The sequence below is a fragment of the Sylvia atricapilla genome, chromosome 15 (assembly GCF_009819655.1).
Source record: "Sylvia atricapilla isolate bSylAtr1 chromosome 15, bSylAtr1.pri, whole genome shotgun sequence".
NCBI lineage: Eukaryota > Metazoa > Chordata > Aves > Passeriformes > Sylviidae > Sylvia > Sylvia atricapilla.
In genome coordinates, this window is record NC_089154.1 from 12,568,824 (window position 1) to 12,581,603 (window position 12,780).

At 40.7% G+C, this 12,780-nt stretch overlaps 1 protein-coding gene across 1 annotated transcript; it reads left to right on the forward strand.

Moving 5' to 3' along the window:
• The first annotated feature begins 1,686 nt into the window (after nucleotides 1–1,686).
• METTL22 (methyltransferase 22, Kin17 lysine) lies at nucleotides 1,687–10,634 on the forward strand. The gene is given in 12 exon segments (XM_066330231.1): nucleotides 1,687–1,720; nucleotides 2,431–2,589; nucleotides 2,591–2,754; nucleotides 4,948–5,295; nucleotides 5,674–5,714; nucleotides 5,800–5,944; nucleotides 6,398–6,469; nucleotides 6,565–6,618; nucleotides 7,137–7,217; nucleotides 8,163–8,265; nucleotides 9,064–9,232; nucleotides 9,755–10,634. Coding segments are annotated over 11 exon segments (1,359 nt in total). The 5' UTR covers nucleotides 1,687–1,720; nucleotides 2,431–2,443; the 3' UTR covers nucleotides 9,791–10,634.
• The last annotated feature ends 2,146 nt before the right edge of the window (nucleotides 10,635–12,780 follow it).

A 12,780-nucleotide genomic window follows, 5' to 3' on the forward strand; every position in this document is an offset into this window, starting at 1 on the left:
GCAGCTCCATTTCTCACATAATGTACCTTTGTGTTTAAAAGTCCCCATGTAATGCAGATTTTTAGCTACTCCTCTAATTATACTAAACCTGTGTACTAGTAAGTGCCTCTTGCTGCAAACTGGTGAGATTTTGTGACAAATATAATCTGCTTTGCCTGCTTAGCTCTCCACAGCAGTGAGGAACATGCCAGCAGAGAAAGACACTGCAGTAATAATTTATGTGGCAGTGTATCACCACGGGAAGTAAAATAATCTTCTGCTCTTTCACAAGAGCCAGATAAAAGGAGAACAAATCTCCAAAGCATTTTTATCAGATATTCATCCAATAGAATTCCCCACAGAAACTGCAATGAGATATCTGAATGGTTTCTGTGTTTTCCATTTCATTGCCACTCAAAACTCTTGACTGTAAAATAGGGAAAGATTATTTAATTATTTTAATAATTTTTTAAAATAATTCTTAGCCTTTGTTGAGGGAGGCAGATGATAAGGAGAAATAGAAATAGAGACCAGAAATTCTATTCCAAGGGGTTTTTAAGCATTGACTAATACTTTCTACTACTCAAGAAAAATACAAGGATCATCTACAGCAATTGATCCCAGCATCATATGACAAGTGATTAATATGTAAATACCCACTTTTGAACAAAATCCTCCTGCTAAAAGATAACTTCAACAGTCCTGGCAGAACTTCCCAAGGAATGTGAACTAGAGCACAGATGAGAGTTTGGAGCACACGTCTGTCTGTGACTTTGCACAGAGGGCTGGGCAGCAGGGCCAGCTGCTGTGGTGTTATGATGTTTCCACTCAATGCTTAACTCAGTCTTGTTCATTTCATCTGGTTTATACGTAATTAAAAACTTCAGAATTAAGCAACTAGCCCCCCCAATCACCCAAACAAGTGAACAGCTGTTGCTTCAGCTAATCTTACAGTGCTACTAGAATTCTGCTATTATCTGGGCTAAGGAAAAAACGCCTATTTCCCTCCGCAAAGGTTTTCTCATTTTGTTTTCAAGCCGTTTGTAGATTTCGCACGGAATTACAGCTGAACCGAGACAGCGCAAGTGACGCTAAAAACAAACAATAAAAGGTGGCGAGCAGCGAACGCGTGTTGTAACTCCGAGCAAGTCCTGCGGATGCTCCAGAACGCGCCGCCGGCGCTGCCTCTCCCCGGGCGGCTTTTCCCGGGGGATTAGCGCCGGTAATTGTGTAACACCGAGCACAGCGCGCAGCGGCCGCCGGCAGCGGCGTCAGCGGAAGGGGACGGACGGCGCCGACACCTCCGCACACAGCCACGGCGGGGACGGGACAGGCGGGGACGGGAGAGGTGGGAACGGAGAGGGGAACGGGAGAGGTGGGATACGGGCGGGGAACGGGAGAGGTGGGAACGGAGAGGGGACGGGAGAGGTGGGATCTGAGCGGGGAACGGGAGAGGTGGGATCTGAGCGGGAATGGGAGAGGTGGGATCTGAGCGGGAATGGGAGAGGTGGGATCTGAGCGGGAATGGGAGAGGTGGGATCTGAGAGGGAACGGGAGAGGCGGGATCTGAGCGGGAATGGGAGAGGTGGGATCTGAGAGGGAACGGGAGAGGTGGGATCGGAGAGGGAACGGGAGAGGTGGGGTCTGAGAGGGAACGGGAGAGGTCGGATGTGAGAGGGAACGGGAGAGGTCGGATGTGAGAGGGAACGGGAGAGGTGGGATCTGAGCGGGAACGGGAGAGGTGGGATCTGAGCGGGAATGGGAGAGGTGGGATCGGAGAGGGAACGGGAGAGGTGGGGTCTGAGAGGGAACGGGAGAGGTGGGATCGGAGAGGGAACGGGAGAGGTGGGATCGGAGAGGGAACGGGAGAGGTGGGGTCTGAGAGGGAACGGGAGAGGTGGGGTCTGAGAGGGAACGGGAGAGGTGGGATCGGAGAGGGAACGGGAGAGGTGGGATCTGAGAGGGAACGGGAGAGGTGGGATCGGAGAGGGAACGGGAGAGGTGGGATCTGAGAGGGAACGGGAGAGGTGGGATCTGAGCCGGGAAAAGCGGAGAGGTGGGATCTCATGGGGAACGGGAGAGGTGGGATACGGGCGACTGGATGATAACAAATTTAGCATAATCATTCGAGATGTTAATGCCAACACAGGAAATGGTCTTATTCCCTTTGAAGACCTTGATTTAGGATTGTAATTCTGTGCAGTCGTGGTAATGTTTGGTTTTATTCAGGGGAGGTTGTTTGTAACACAAGCAAATTAGTAGCTCTTCCTAAAATACACAGTGGCTGCCACTGAACTACTAACAGTTAAATAAATGAGGATGCTGTAAAAGACAGCATTGGGGCATTGCTGCTTTATTGAGCAGTGTCACCTGATTTTTATCTTCTTAGGAACTGCTGGAGCAACGTTCAGTGTCAGGCTACAACTAAAAGCTGCCTGTGTTTGGTTTTAGGTTGAATACCCTGATGAGTAACTTGTCCTGTGGTGGAGCTCACACGATCACACCTGCTCAGAAACGATGTCCTGAGGTTCCCTTGGTGAGCAAAACTTCCTGGATACCTGTAAATGGCAGAGAATGGAATCCCTTTGTGGCAGCACTGCCTAAGGGACTGTGAGCACTGCAGATGTTCCTCTCACCAGCGCCCCGTGGCAGATGTGGCAGAGAAGGAGATGGATAACCCCACGTTTAGAAGTGACACTGTGCTGTCTGATGTCCACTTGCACTGCCCAAGCAAAAGACACCTCATGGTTCGACTGAATGCAGTTGGACAGCCAGGTAATGGATGTCACACTGATGGGGCTCATCTCTTTGTAAGGCTCATCTCCTCTAAGTGGTTGATATAAATAGTTATATATTTTATTCCAATTATAAGCAGAATCATTTCCTACACAGGCTGTAGAAAGAGGAACACAGGCTGTGTTCTCATCATGAAATTAACTCCAGAAATGAAAACTTGTAGACAGCCTGTCTTAAAAATTAAATTTCTGAGAAAAAGTAACCAAATTTACTCGCTTACTGGTTTAATTTAATCTATTTGTTCATTGAGCAATAGTGTCAATATAGCACTTCGAGAATCATGATTAAAAATAAGATTGTGATGTTTCTTATACACAAACAAAAGGTGACAACCCAGGGGTTTTATACAGTGTAACTTACGTTTAAAATGTAAACTATCAGTAATTAAGTTATAAAGTTTAATTAAATTTTTATGTGATGATTTACCATCTATTCCAGGGGAGCATAACAGCTTTCTTCAGGCTTTGTGTTTATTTTTTTTTTTTTAATTTTGATTTTTTTTGTTGATGGAGTTGGTTTTTTTGGGGGGGGGGTGTTTGCTTCAAAAAAAATGTCAACATGAAAACTCAAAGTAGCAATGGCTTTAAGGGACATAGAATTTGAAGAATCAAGGCTGTAGAGGAAATGAGTTGGCAAAAGCCCCTGGCTGATTGCCAGCTTGTAGGTTGCTATAAAGTTGTCAAGGGAACTGACCTTGAAGCTGCTGGCAAAATGATCTGTACCAAAGTCCTGCTGTGACAGAAGTGTTAATTGTTTTTTCAAACCCAGTTGTGACATAAAAAGAGTAACTTCTGCAGCTGTTCTGATGTATGACAATGTGAAAAATTATCAAAGTAGGCCTGACAAAGAAATGAATACTAATTTTTACCCTGTTCAGGTCAAAACCCAGGTAATTAATGCTGTGGTGTGTTTTCGTGCTGTTTGACATGTGGTTGCTGTGACTGTGCTGGGTGCAACAGAAGGAAGTGACAGTGTGTTCCACCTACTCTGAATGAGCTCTGTCTGGGAAATTCCTCTGCTTATTGAGACAAGAATTGGATTGTAGTATAACAGCCTTTAATGCTATAACAATCTACCACTGCCACTTTGCTGTGTTTTGGGGAAGTTTATAGGGATTTAGTCTCTAACCCTTTGAGTCAGTTTAACTTTCCACCTTTTGAATGCTGTAGGAATGCAGAAGATCAGGATGGACTTGGAGAACAAAGCATTTCATTCACTGATGGCATCCTCTAGTCCAATTAGGTTCATCTGGCCATCATGGAAACAGTGGAGACTTTAAAAATTCCTCATGCTAAGACAGGCATTGAGGATTTTATTAGGTCTAGCTAAAAATCGACTCACTAGAGAGGAACCTCAGTCAGATTTCAGTAGGCCACCTTGGAAACACCTTGCCTACTAAAGAAACTGGAATAGAACTCCATAAGTTGTGAAATTGTATGGTATTCAGGCAGTACAGATTCCTGTAATTAAAAATGCCAGGTCCATGTTTCAATAACTTAAAATGTTAATAGATGCTGATGTCACTGAGGGATTATTCTGAAAGATTTTTAATTAATTGGTCAGTGAGAATAGCTTCAGTCATTTAATCTCTTTGAATAATCAGTTTGAACACCTACAAAAAAATTACAGAAGTGTCAGCTTTGCCTCCTGTACACTTATTTCTACTCTTACATACTGAGCCAATTTCAAGGCTTGAATTCTTAAAAACTTTCAAAGCAGTAAGCAAAAATTCAACTTGAACTTCATTAGAACATGCTTCTTTCTTACAAGATAGGAATCTTCACTGAAAGAAACTAATTCTAACTTACATTTATTCTGCTTTCAACTTACTTTGAACTTCTGTGAACAGAACTTTTGGATGATGTAAGAAATCATCCCCTCTGCCAATAATTAAAATAAATATTGCTAAATGAGATGAACGTGCCCATTGTGGCTGTGTGGATGGAGGGTCAGCCAGTGGACTATGAAAGTGCTTCACTAATTTCTGCTAACAGAACTTAATAATAGAAATATTTCTTCATAGCAAATAAAGCTATATTTCAAGTTATCTGTATCATCTTTTACTCTCTAGGCTTTCAATACTTGTAATGAAATCTCTTGCATGTGGAAGTTGTGCACAGATTCTGCCTCATCTGGTGTTTAACCTTTGCCCCCCACACTGTGTTCTTACAGTATTCCTGTCATATTTCAAACTCCTTTGGAGCACAGAAGATTTGGCATCTGGGAAACACGCCAGAGAAATCACCACAGGAGGAGAACACCAGTGCAGAAGTGGAGATGAACTGTGTGACAAAGGAGGGAGTAATGTGAAAAAAGGAGAATTAAATAATGAAGGAGTAGAAGCTCTGCTGGATGATGATGGAGACTTGGAAGTGGTCAGAAGGCCTCGAAGTGCCTCTGATTTGCAAGCAGAGGATCTTTTGAGGGATATAGTGTGCCCTGTGATTCTGATGAAAGGGAAAGAAGATGCTTTTGAAGATGAAGAGCAGGAGTGCACTTGCAGTGATGTTATTAAAATAGGTAAATAATAAGTTTTCAGTCAGGGAGAAATGTGGAAAATACATTCCTGTAAAATAAAAGAATAATAGGTTTTCTTTAGAAATGGAACAGCAGTTTGTTAAGTGAAAGAAAATAATGAACATAATTCTGTGACGTTGCCAATAAAATTTTACCTTTTTTCTCTGGAAATGATTTGGTTAGTTGAAGACCACAGGGAAACTCAGTGCTCCTTAGTTAGAGTGGTTGTTTGGCATTACCTAGCATTATTCTATAGAATGAAGTGTTAATTCTATATTTGAAAGGGGAGTATAGCCTTAGAGTTTCAAACTTGCCACTGTGAAACTTGGTGTGAACAATTTTGAGGTAATTGTTTTCTGCTCTACTCTCCTTTCCACACAGAGCACACTATGGCAACCCCCTTAGAAGACGTTGGTAAACAAGTACGTGTCCTGCCTTGCAGTGTCTTGATTTTCATGGCATGTGCTGCAGAGCTGACTCAGTTTTAAGTGGTTCCCTTGTCCCCAGGTCTGGCGTGCTGCCTTCCTTCTGGCTGATTACATTCTCTTTAAAAGGGACACGTTCAGGTGTTGCTCTGTGCTGGAGCTTGGAGGTGGCACTGGGATTACCAGCATCATCATGGGAACAGTTGCCAAAAGAGTTTATTGCACAGGTAAGGTATTTCTTTTCAGTTAAATATTTTCATGAAACTTCTCAAAGTAGTGCTTTCATCCTGGTGTTTTCAGACTCATCTGTTCAGATATAGTGAAAATTTTTTATTAATGCATATCAATTTGACAAATAACAGGAACTTTCTCAAGGGGCTGAGAAAGCTCAAGAGTTTAAAAGCAAGATACGTTGCAGTGAACTCAAGATAGTGTGTCCAGATTAAAATAGGTAGTGTAGGGATCCAGCTTCTTTCTTCAAGGGTTGCCCAGAGCTTAGGATGAAAGACAAAAGGAAAGAGGAAGGATGCCAGGGAAGCATTCATCAGTGAACGGAGCTGCTCTGAATTTTCCTTAATCTCATGGGCTTGAGAGAAACAATTTTGAGTATTAGTCTGAGAGGCATGCATGGCCCATACGAAATATTTTTGGTTTTAAGATTATTGCCACTTCTTTTCCAGATGTTGGTGAAGATCTTCTGGCCATGTGTGAACAAAATGTTGCATTAAACAAACACCTGATGGAGTCAGGAGGTAGGTGCTGTAGGGTCAGATCTTGACTCTTTCCTTTAGCCCAGTTGCTGTCTGAAAGGCCATTTGTGACTGATGTGATTTTTCTTCACCTCCAGGAGGGGAAATAAAAGTGAAAGAACTGGATTGGCTGAAAGATGAATTCTGCACTGGTAGGTCCTTCTAATGGGTCCTTGGAGATTGGGCTTGGTGTTTGCTGTTACATATTCAAAAGCCTCTCTTGGGCCTCAAAGACTATTCTGGTTAATGATAATATTTGATACCGCCAGTTAAAAAGGTTTTATGTTTTTTAGACTTTCAGATAAAGATTCTTTTCATGAAGAATCAATTTTTAAAGGCATGTTAAAATAGGAAGATCAATCAAAACTTACATAAGGACATCTGGGGTTTTGTTTAAAGGTGTGCTTGCTTTAAATGTATTTAAAGCAGTGATCTTGCTACAGGATTGTGAATTCTGAAGTGAAACTTTTGCTTGCCAGTCAGCCTTGGGAGGGTTGGAGAGAAAGCAGAGGACTGGGGGAACTTCAGAAAATGAACAGGGAAGGTTTTGATTTCCCTTGAGTGCTCTGTTTATGGAGTAGCAGCTGCCCACAGGAACTAAGAAGTTCCTTTTCTCCAGTCATTGGAGATATTTAATGATGTACACCAAAGCCATACTCTTTTCTTACAGATCCTGAAGCTCCTTATAGCTGGTCTGAAGAAGAGATTGCTGATCTGCTTGATCACTGTTCTGTGATAATGGCAGCTGATGGTAGGGAAATACAAACAGTAAGCTTTTAAATCAAACACTCGAACATTGTGAATAATAATTTAAACATACCTAGTTTGTTTTTTAAAATCTAGCAGGTCAGATCCTTACCTAATTTGCTAAAGCTCTGCCTTAAGTGTTCCTGCCTGTATTTTTCTTTTCTAAAGGCCAAATTCTGAATTAGCAATTAAGAGAACAGATGTTGCAAACTAGTAGCTCTTCCTTTTCTTTGGTGTGTTAATTCTTTGACTAAACATAATCACAAATAACTAAGGAATCATCAGAGTTGTGTTGTCCTATCCTTGTCTTATATTACATAACTTCTGTGCAAAAATAATAAATAAGTCATTAGACTAAGATTTTCTATAATGTGAATAACAGTTCCAGATGCTGCACTTTCCTATGGAGTCTATCTCTTTGGATATCACTTTTCAGCTTTTTTTTCTTGCTTATGTGAAGGACTTTAAAATTACAGGCTAGCTTATCTGTACAGGAAAACCATTGTTTTGATCTACAGATAAAGGAGAATTGGATTGAGTTATGACATTGAAAGGAGTTGCAAGACTGCTTCCAAAGGAGATTTGGTTATAATGGCAAATTAATTATGGCCTGATGTGGGTTTTTGTAAGAAAAGAGGCTCTCTACTCTCTAATACCCTGTTTTTTTAGCTTTGTAGTAAGATTATTTCCAGGCTGAGAAAATCCTTGTCAAAGCTCGTAAATTGTCTGACAAATGATTCCCATTCTGATGAGAGTTTAAAGAAAGCCTGGCACAAATAGCAGCAGTGAATACTCCTACAGGGTCAGTTGTTGCCATTAAAAATGTACTTTGCACTTAGATAAAAGAGTGACTTGTTTGATTGGAGTAATCAAACTGTTGTTTCATAATGGACATTTAAAAAAATTCTATCCTTGATTATACACATACTCTTAATTTTGTTTTTTGTAGTGTTCTATGATGATGACCTGACAGATGCCTTGTTCAGGACTGTGTATAGAATCACACACAACTTGAGAAATTCTTGCACAGTTTACTTAGCACTGGAAAAGAGGTGAGCATTACCAAGAACTTAATAGAAAAAGCACTGCACACTTTGTGTGTTTTAATTAATGGTTGGCTTCTGATTTTCATTGTATCAGATGATCATGGGCTGCAGTATATACTCAGGATAAGCTGCTTTTTTTTTGCCTTTTTTTTTTTTTCTACATGCTTAATTTTTATCAGTTCAGAACTTGAGTTTAACAAGAGTTTGCCTTTTGTTGCCCTGTCTTTGCCTCACCTGAGATAACCTCTGTGCAAATGGGAATAAATAGATGGCTACATTGATACATTCTAAAATGCCTGACAACATTTGCTATATACTTTTGAGGTCACAGGGTGGAATGAAGTGGTTTAGGATTAGGGTATTTATTTCCTGGCTTAAGCAACTCTAGAACAGTTTCTCTTGTTTGCTTTAAAGGAATCAATGAATGCTTTTAAGTAGTTGTGCCTTGGAGTCCATTCAAAAGCTGATACACAAATAGGCTTTGCTTAAATCTCCAGAGATATGTGAGCAATAACTCTTCCTGTGGTTTGCTGCCAGGTGTTTGAACAGGAAGCCAAGCCAATGATTCTGTTGTGGCAAAGTGCCCTAAAATCAATGGAAAGATTCACCCAGGAGTTACTGTGTATTGATGCTGACATAACATCTTTTCTGCTTTTCAGGAATGGGGGGTGTACATTTTTTTGGCTGCTGCAGGGAGTTAATTATGCTGACAAGCCCCATTTTTTTATTAGCTGAGGGAAGTTACACATCTACCTGAGAGTCCAGTATAGGAGAGAGGTTCTAAGTGAAGTATTTTTTTGCCAGGCTGAACTTCACTTTAAGACATATGGATGTTACATGTGAAGCCTACAGCCACTTTAGAAATACTCTGAATGATTTGGAGAATCTTCAAGATGGAAAAATGAAATACACAGTGGAGCCCGTGAAGCTCGATTTCTGCCAGTTCCTTGTTTATGAGCGAATAGAGCAGTTGGTAAGTGGCATTCATGAAAATAAATGTAATGTGTCAGGCTAATCATCTCAAATTAGTTAGCAGCTGTTTATGTAATATGAAGTGAGAACAGGAGAAAAAACATTATCTTTTATTTCCATTTAGGTTTTTTGATTTAAAATGATCCTTGTTTGTGCTTACATAATCTGTGCTAGATTGGCCTGTCCTGGTTTTGGCTGGGACAGAGCTGATTTTCTATCAGCAGCAGTAGAGTGGCTGAGATTCCACTCAGTTCCTCAAAGGATAAGAGCCTTCTACTTTGTAAAATGCCATTTTTGTGATTGAACTGGAAAATGGGACCAATATCATTTTGTTAATTATTTTCTTGTAGGAGAGCTTTCATTTCACACTTTAGTGATTCCTTTCCCAGTTCAGAGTTCAAGACATAATATTCTAATCTCTGTGAAGAAGTCAATTAGCTGAAAACTTCTGTTGTTGAGAAACATGCCAGATACAATATTTCTGGTTATCTAATTACCTCTGTGTTTTTTTCTGCTCCTGCAGGAATTGTGGAAGATTGTGGCTGAACACCTAACATGACAGGCCCACGAGAAAAGAGAAGATCTTACCTAAGAAGGGCTATTTTGATGTTCCGTTAAGATAAGGAATTTCATCCCAAGAAAAGCATCTTCTTGGTGGAATTGTGTTCTCAGAAAGTATTGCAATGGAGTGTTGCTTTACTTTTTTGGTTTTGGCACTTTGTTTTTTGGAGTTTTGCATTTGGACATGATTTTTTTGATGTTTGAGTACCTGCTGGATGCCAGCCAGTGGCAGTGACACAGTGACTTGCTCTTTGGGATTGATGACTTCACTTTTAGAGTGTGGCAGAGAAGCATTTAACCTTTTCCATGTGGCTGATTTGCAGATGCCGTGCATTTCCCCTTTTTAGTTTCTACAACATGGACACCATTCTCAGTCTTATCCCAGTTCCACACATCATTTGTATTTATGGACGCTTGTAAACAGTGTTCTGGACAAGACTTGTTTGTCATGAATGAAATTTTCTTTAAGAAATTTGTTTATGGAACTTGGCCCTCAATTCTCAGTTTAATAAATCACTCTAGTTTAGGGCCACTGTCTGAATTGAAAGGAGACAAGATGCATTTTGTTTGAGCCTCTAAAAATACTCCACAGACGTTTTGGAGTATAGGAGGTCAACCCTATATTGTCCTGCAGGAATTTTAAGCTATTCTGTCCTAGGCAGGTAAAGGATGAGAAGGTACCACATAAAGGGAGATGCTACAGCTCTTGAAATATTTGGAATTCTACCCTCAGCATATACATGTGAGGTTGGTGATAGGGAAGTGGCCAGGAATGTTTTGCCCACACAAAAGAGGGCCTCCAATATCTTACTTCTGGATTAAAATAAAACATATTTATTAAATCTCTTCCGTCTTATTAATGAAACCAAAAATCTGCTCGTACTCTTACAAATGTTCTGTGCACTGTTGTGTTATCACTTTGCCATATGTGCACTGCCATGGAAATCCTTGTGCCCACTGCATTCCTCAGCACCAGGAGGGTGTCAGTGATGGAGCTGTTCCAGCCTGAGACTTGTGGGAGTGTGCAAGATGTTTTTTAGAGGCATCTGATGGACTTCTTGAAAGCCTGTTTGACGTTTGGTGTCAGTCAGTTATTTCATAACCTGCTTATGTGTGTGAAGACCTATTTTTAAATGGGATGAAAGGCTATTAGATGATGGTGGCCATTCCCTGTGAGTACAGTCAAAGTAAAAATTACATTATGTTAGCATGTATCTGCCTAGGGTTAATACAAAATTTCTCTTTCAGAACCCTCATTTGAACTTCAAAGATAAAAAGAACCTGTATTTTAATCCAAAGATTTCCAAACTAGTGTTTGTTGGTTTGTTATGTTAATAACTTTGGTAGATTCAACTATTTTTGAATGCAGCTGGTTATTTCAGTAGTGATTTTCTTAAGGCTGTACAAGCATCAATTTGAACTGATGTGAAATAGTGTGAGCAGTTAGGGAATTCTGTGGTTTTTCTCATACAGGATTTCTCAAAGTCTTTGGAATTATCAAGAGAAACTCACCTGCAAGTCCTTCATTTCTGTGAAGGAAAAGAAGGTAGGCACTGAATTTAAAACCTATGAATACTTCTACTCGGCTGTGGAGATTAAGTTTTCATGTGGAAAAGTGACTTCTCTTTTGCTCAATAAAGTCATCAGGCAGTTGGCAGCATTTCTGGATCTGATTGGCAAATCCAGTGGTCATCCAGATGGATCATTTTCTGGAGAGAGGAACATAGAAGAGGTGAAGGGGAACCTGTGGAACCCTTGCAGTGCACTTAGTTCTGATAAAAGGGAGAAACTACTGTATTAGTTCCCACCCCTCTCCTGCTTTTATAGCTCTTAAGAGAAGCCAGGGTGACACAATTATAGATATTGGTCAGAAGAACTTGAACTTCTATGTGACACCCGAATAAGCATTGCAAACTAATTGCATTTATTTCTTTTAAATCTTTGTTGGTGTGAAACTTTGAGAGTTGCTTTGTTATGAACGTCTGCATGTCATTTTGCAGTAGAAGAAAATTGAAGACACTCCCTTGGTGGGGTAGATTCTGTGTATTTGTCATTGCTGGGTGTTCTCAAGTGTAGGTGGCTATTTGTGGGCCATCCTTGTAGCTCCATCTGCTGTACAACACTTTGAGTCAAAACATTTTACAGTTTGTTCAACACCCTGTTCCTGTCTAGTTTGACAGTATTGTATTTTGGAGTAACAGTTTAGGTGGCATGCGTGGTTCTGCACTTCTCACCTAGACTTGCAGATGAAGTTACAGTGGAAATAATGCTGGGAAAAAGGTGGTGTTTAATTGCCTGCTTTTTGACAGTAGCTTTACCTCCAGCAGTTTGGGGTTTTCAGGAAACATTCTAGGAAAAGGTGGATGTACTTTGTGTGTGGTGAGGACTTCTCATTCCTTAGAAGATGAAGATTTAACTGGATCTCAAAGTTTTATAGAAGATAACTATCACAAGATTGTTCATTAACTCGGCTGTTTGTGGACTTCTACATCCACCACTAGTTCCAGTCCTTTCCTGTTTTCACCAGTGGATTAAGGTCTTTGTCCCTGGCAATTGCATTTCTGGGTGTTTTCTTGTTTGCTTTGGTTTTTTTCTTCATTCTAGTAGACAACATCTTAAAACTTGGAGAAATAATTGTGTGTCTCTGAGATCTCTACTTGCTTAGCATATTTTGTGTTCCAGTTGTGTACTTTCCCCTCCCATGGTTGCTTATAGCAGTTTTACAATCTGAACTCTGCTGTTTTTGATTCTCAGGAAACCTAATTGCAAGTGTACTTCTGGATTGGATCAGTGAGACCTAATCCAAGGGACTCCTGTGATCCACTGAGGGCTGTCAGGGGGATCTGTTGCTGGGGGTATAAGGAAAGAGCAGATGAACTGTTTTGATGGCAGAGGATATCTCAGTCCACTTTGGAGTTACATGTATCTGTGCTCCCAATGTGGCAGTGCAGGGTGTATTATTAGCAAAGCTGATTTTCCTCAGTCCTG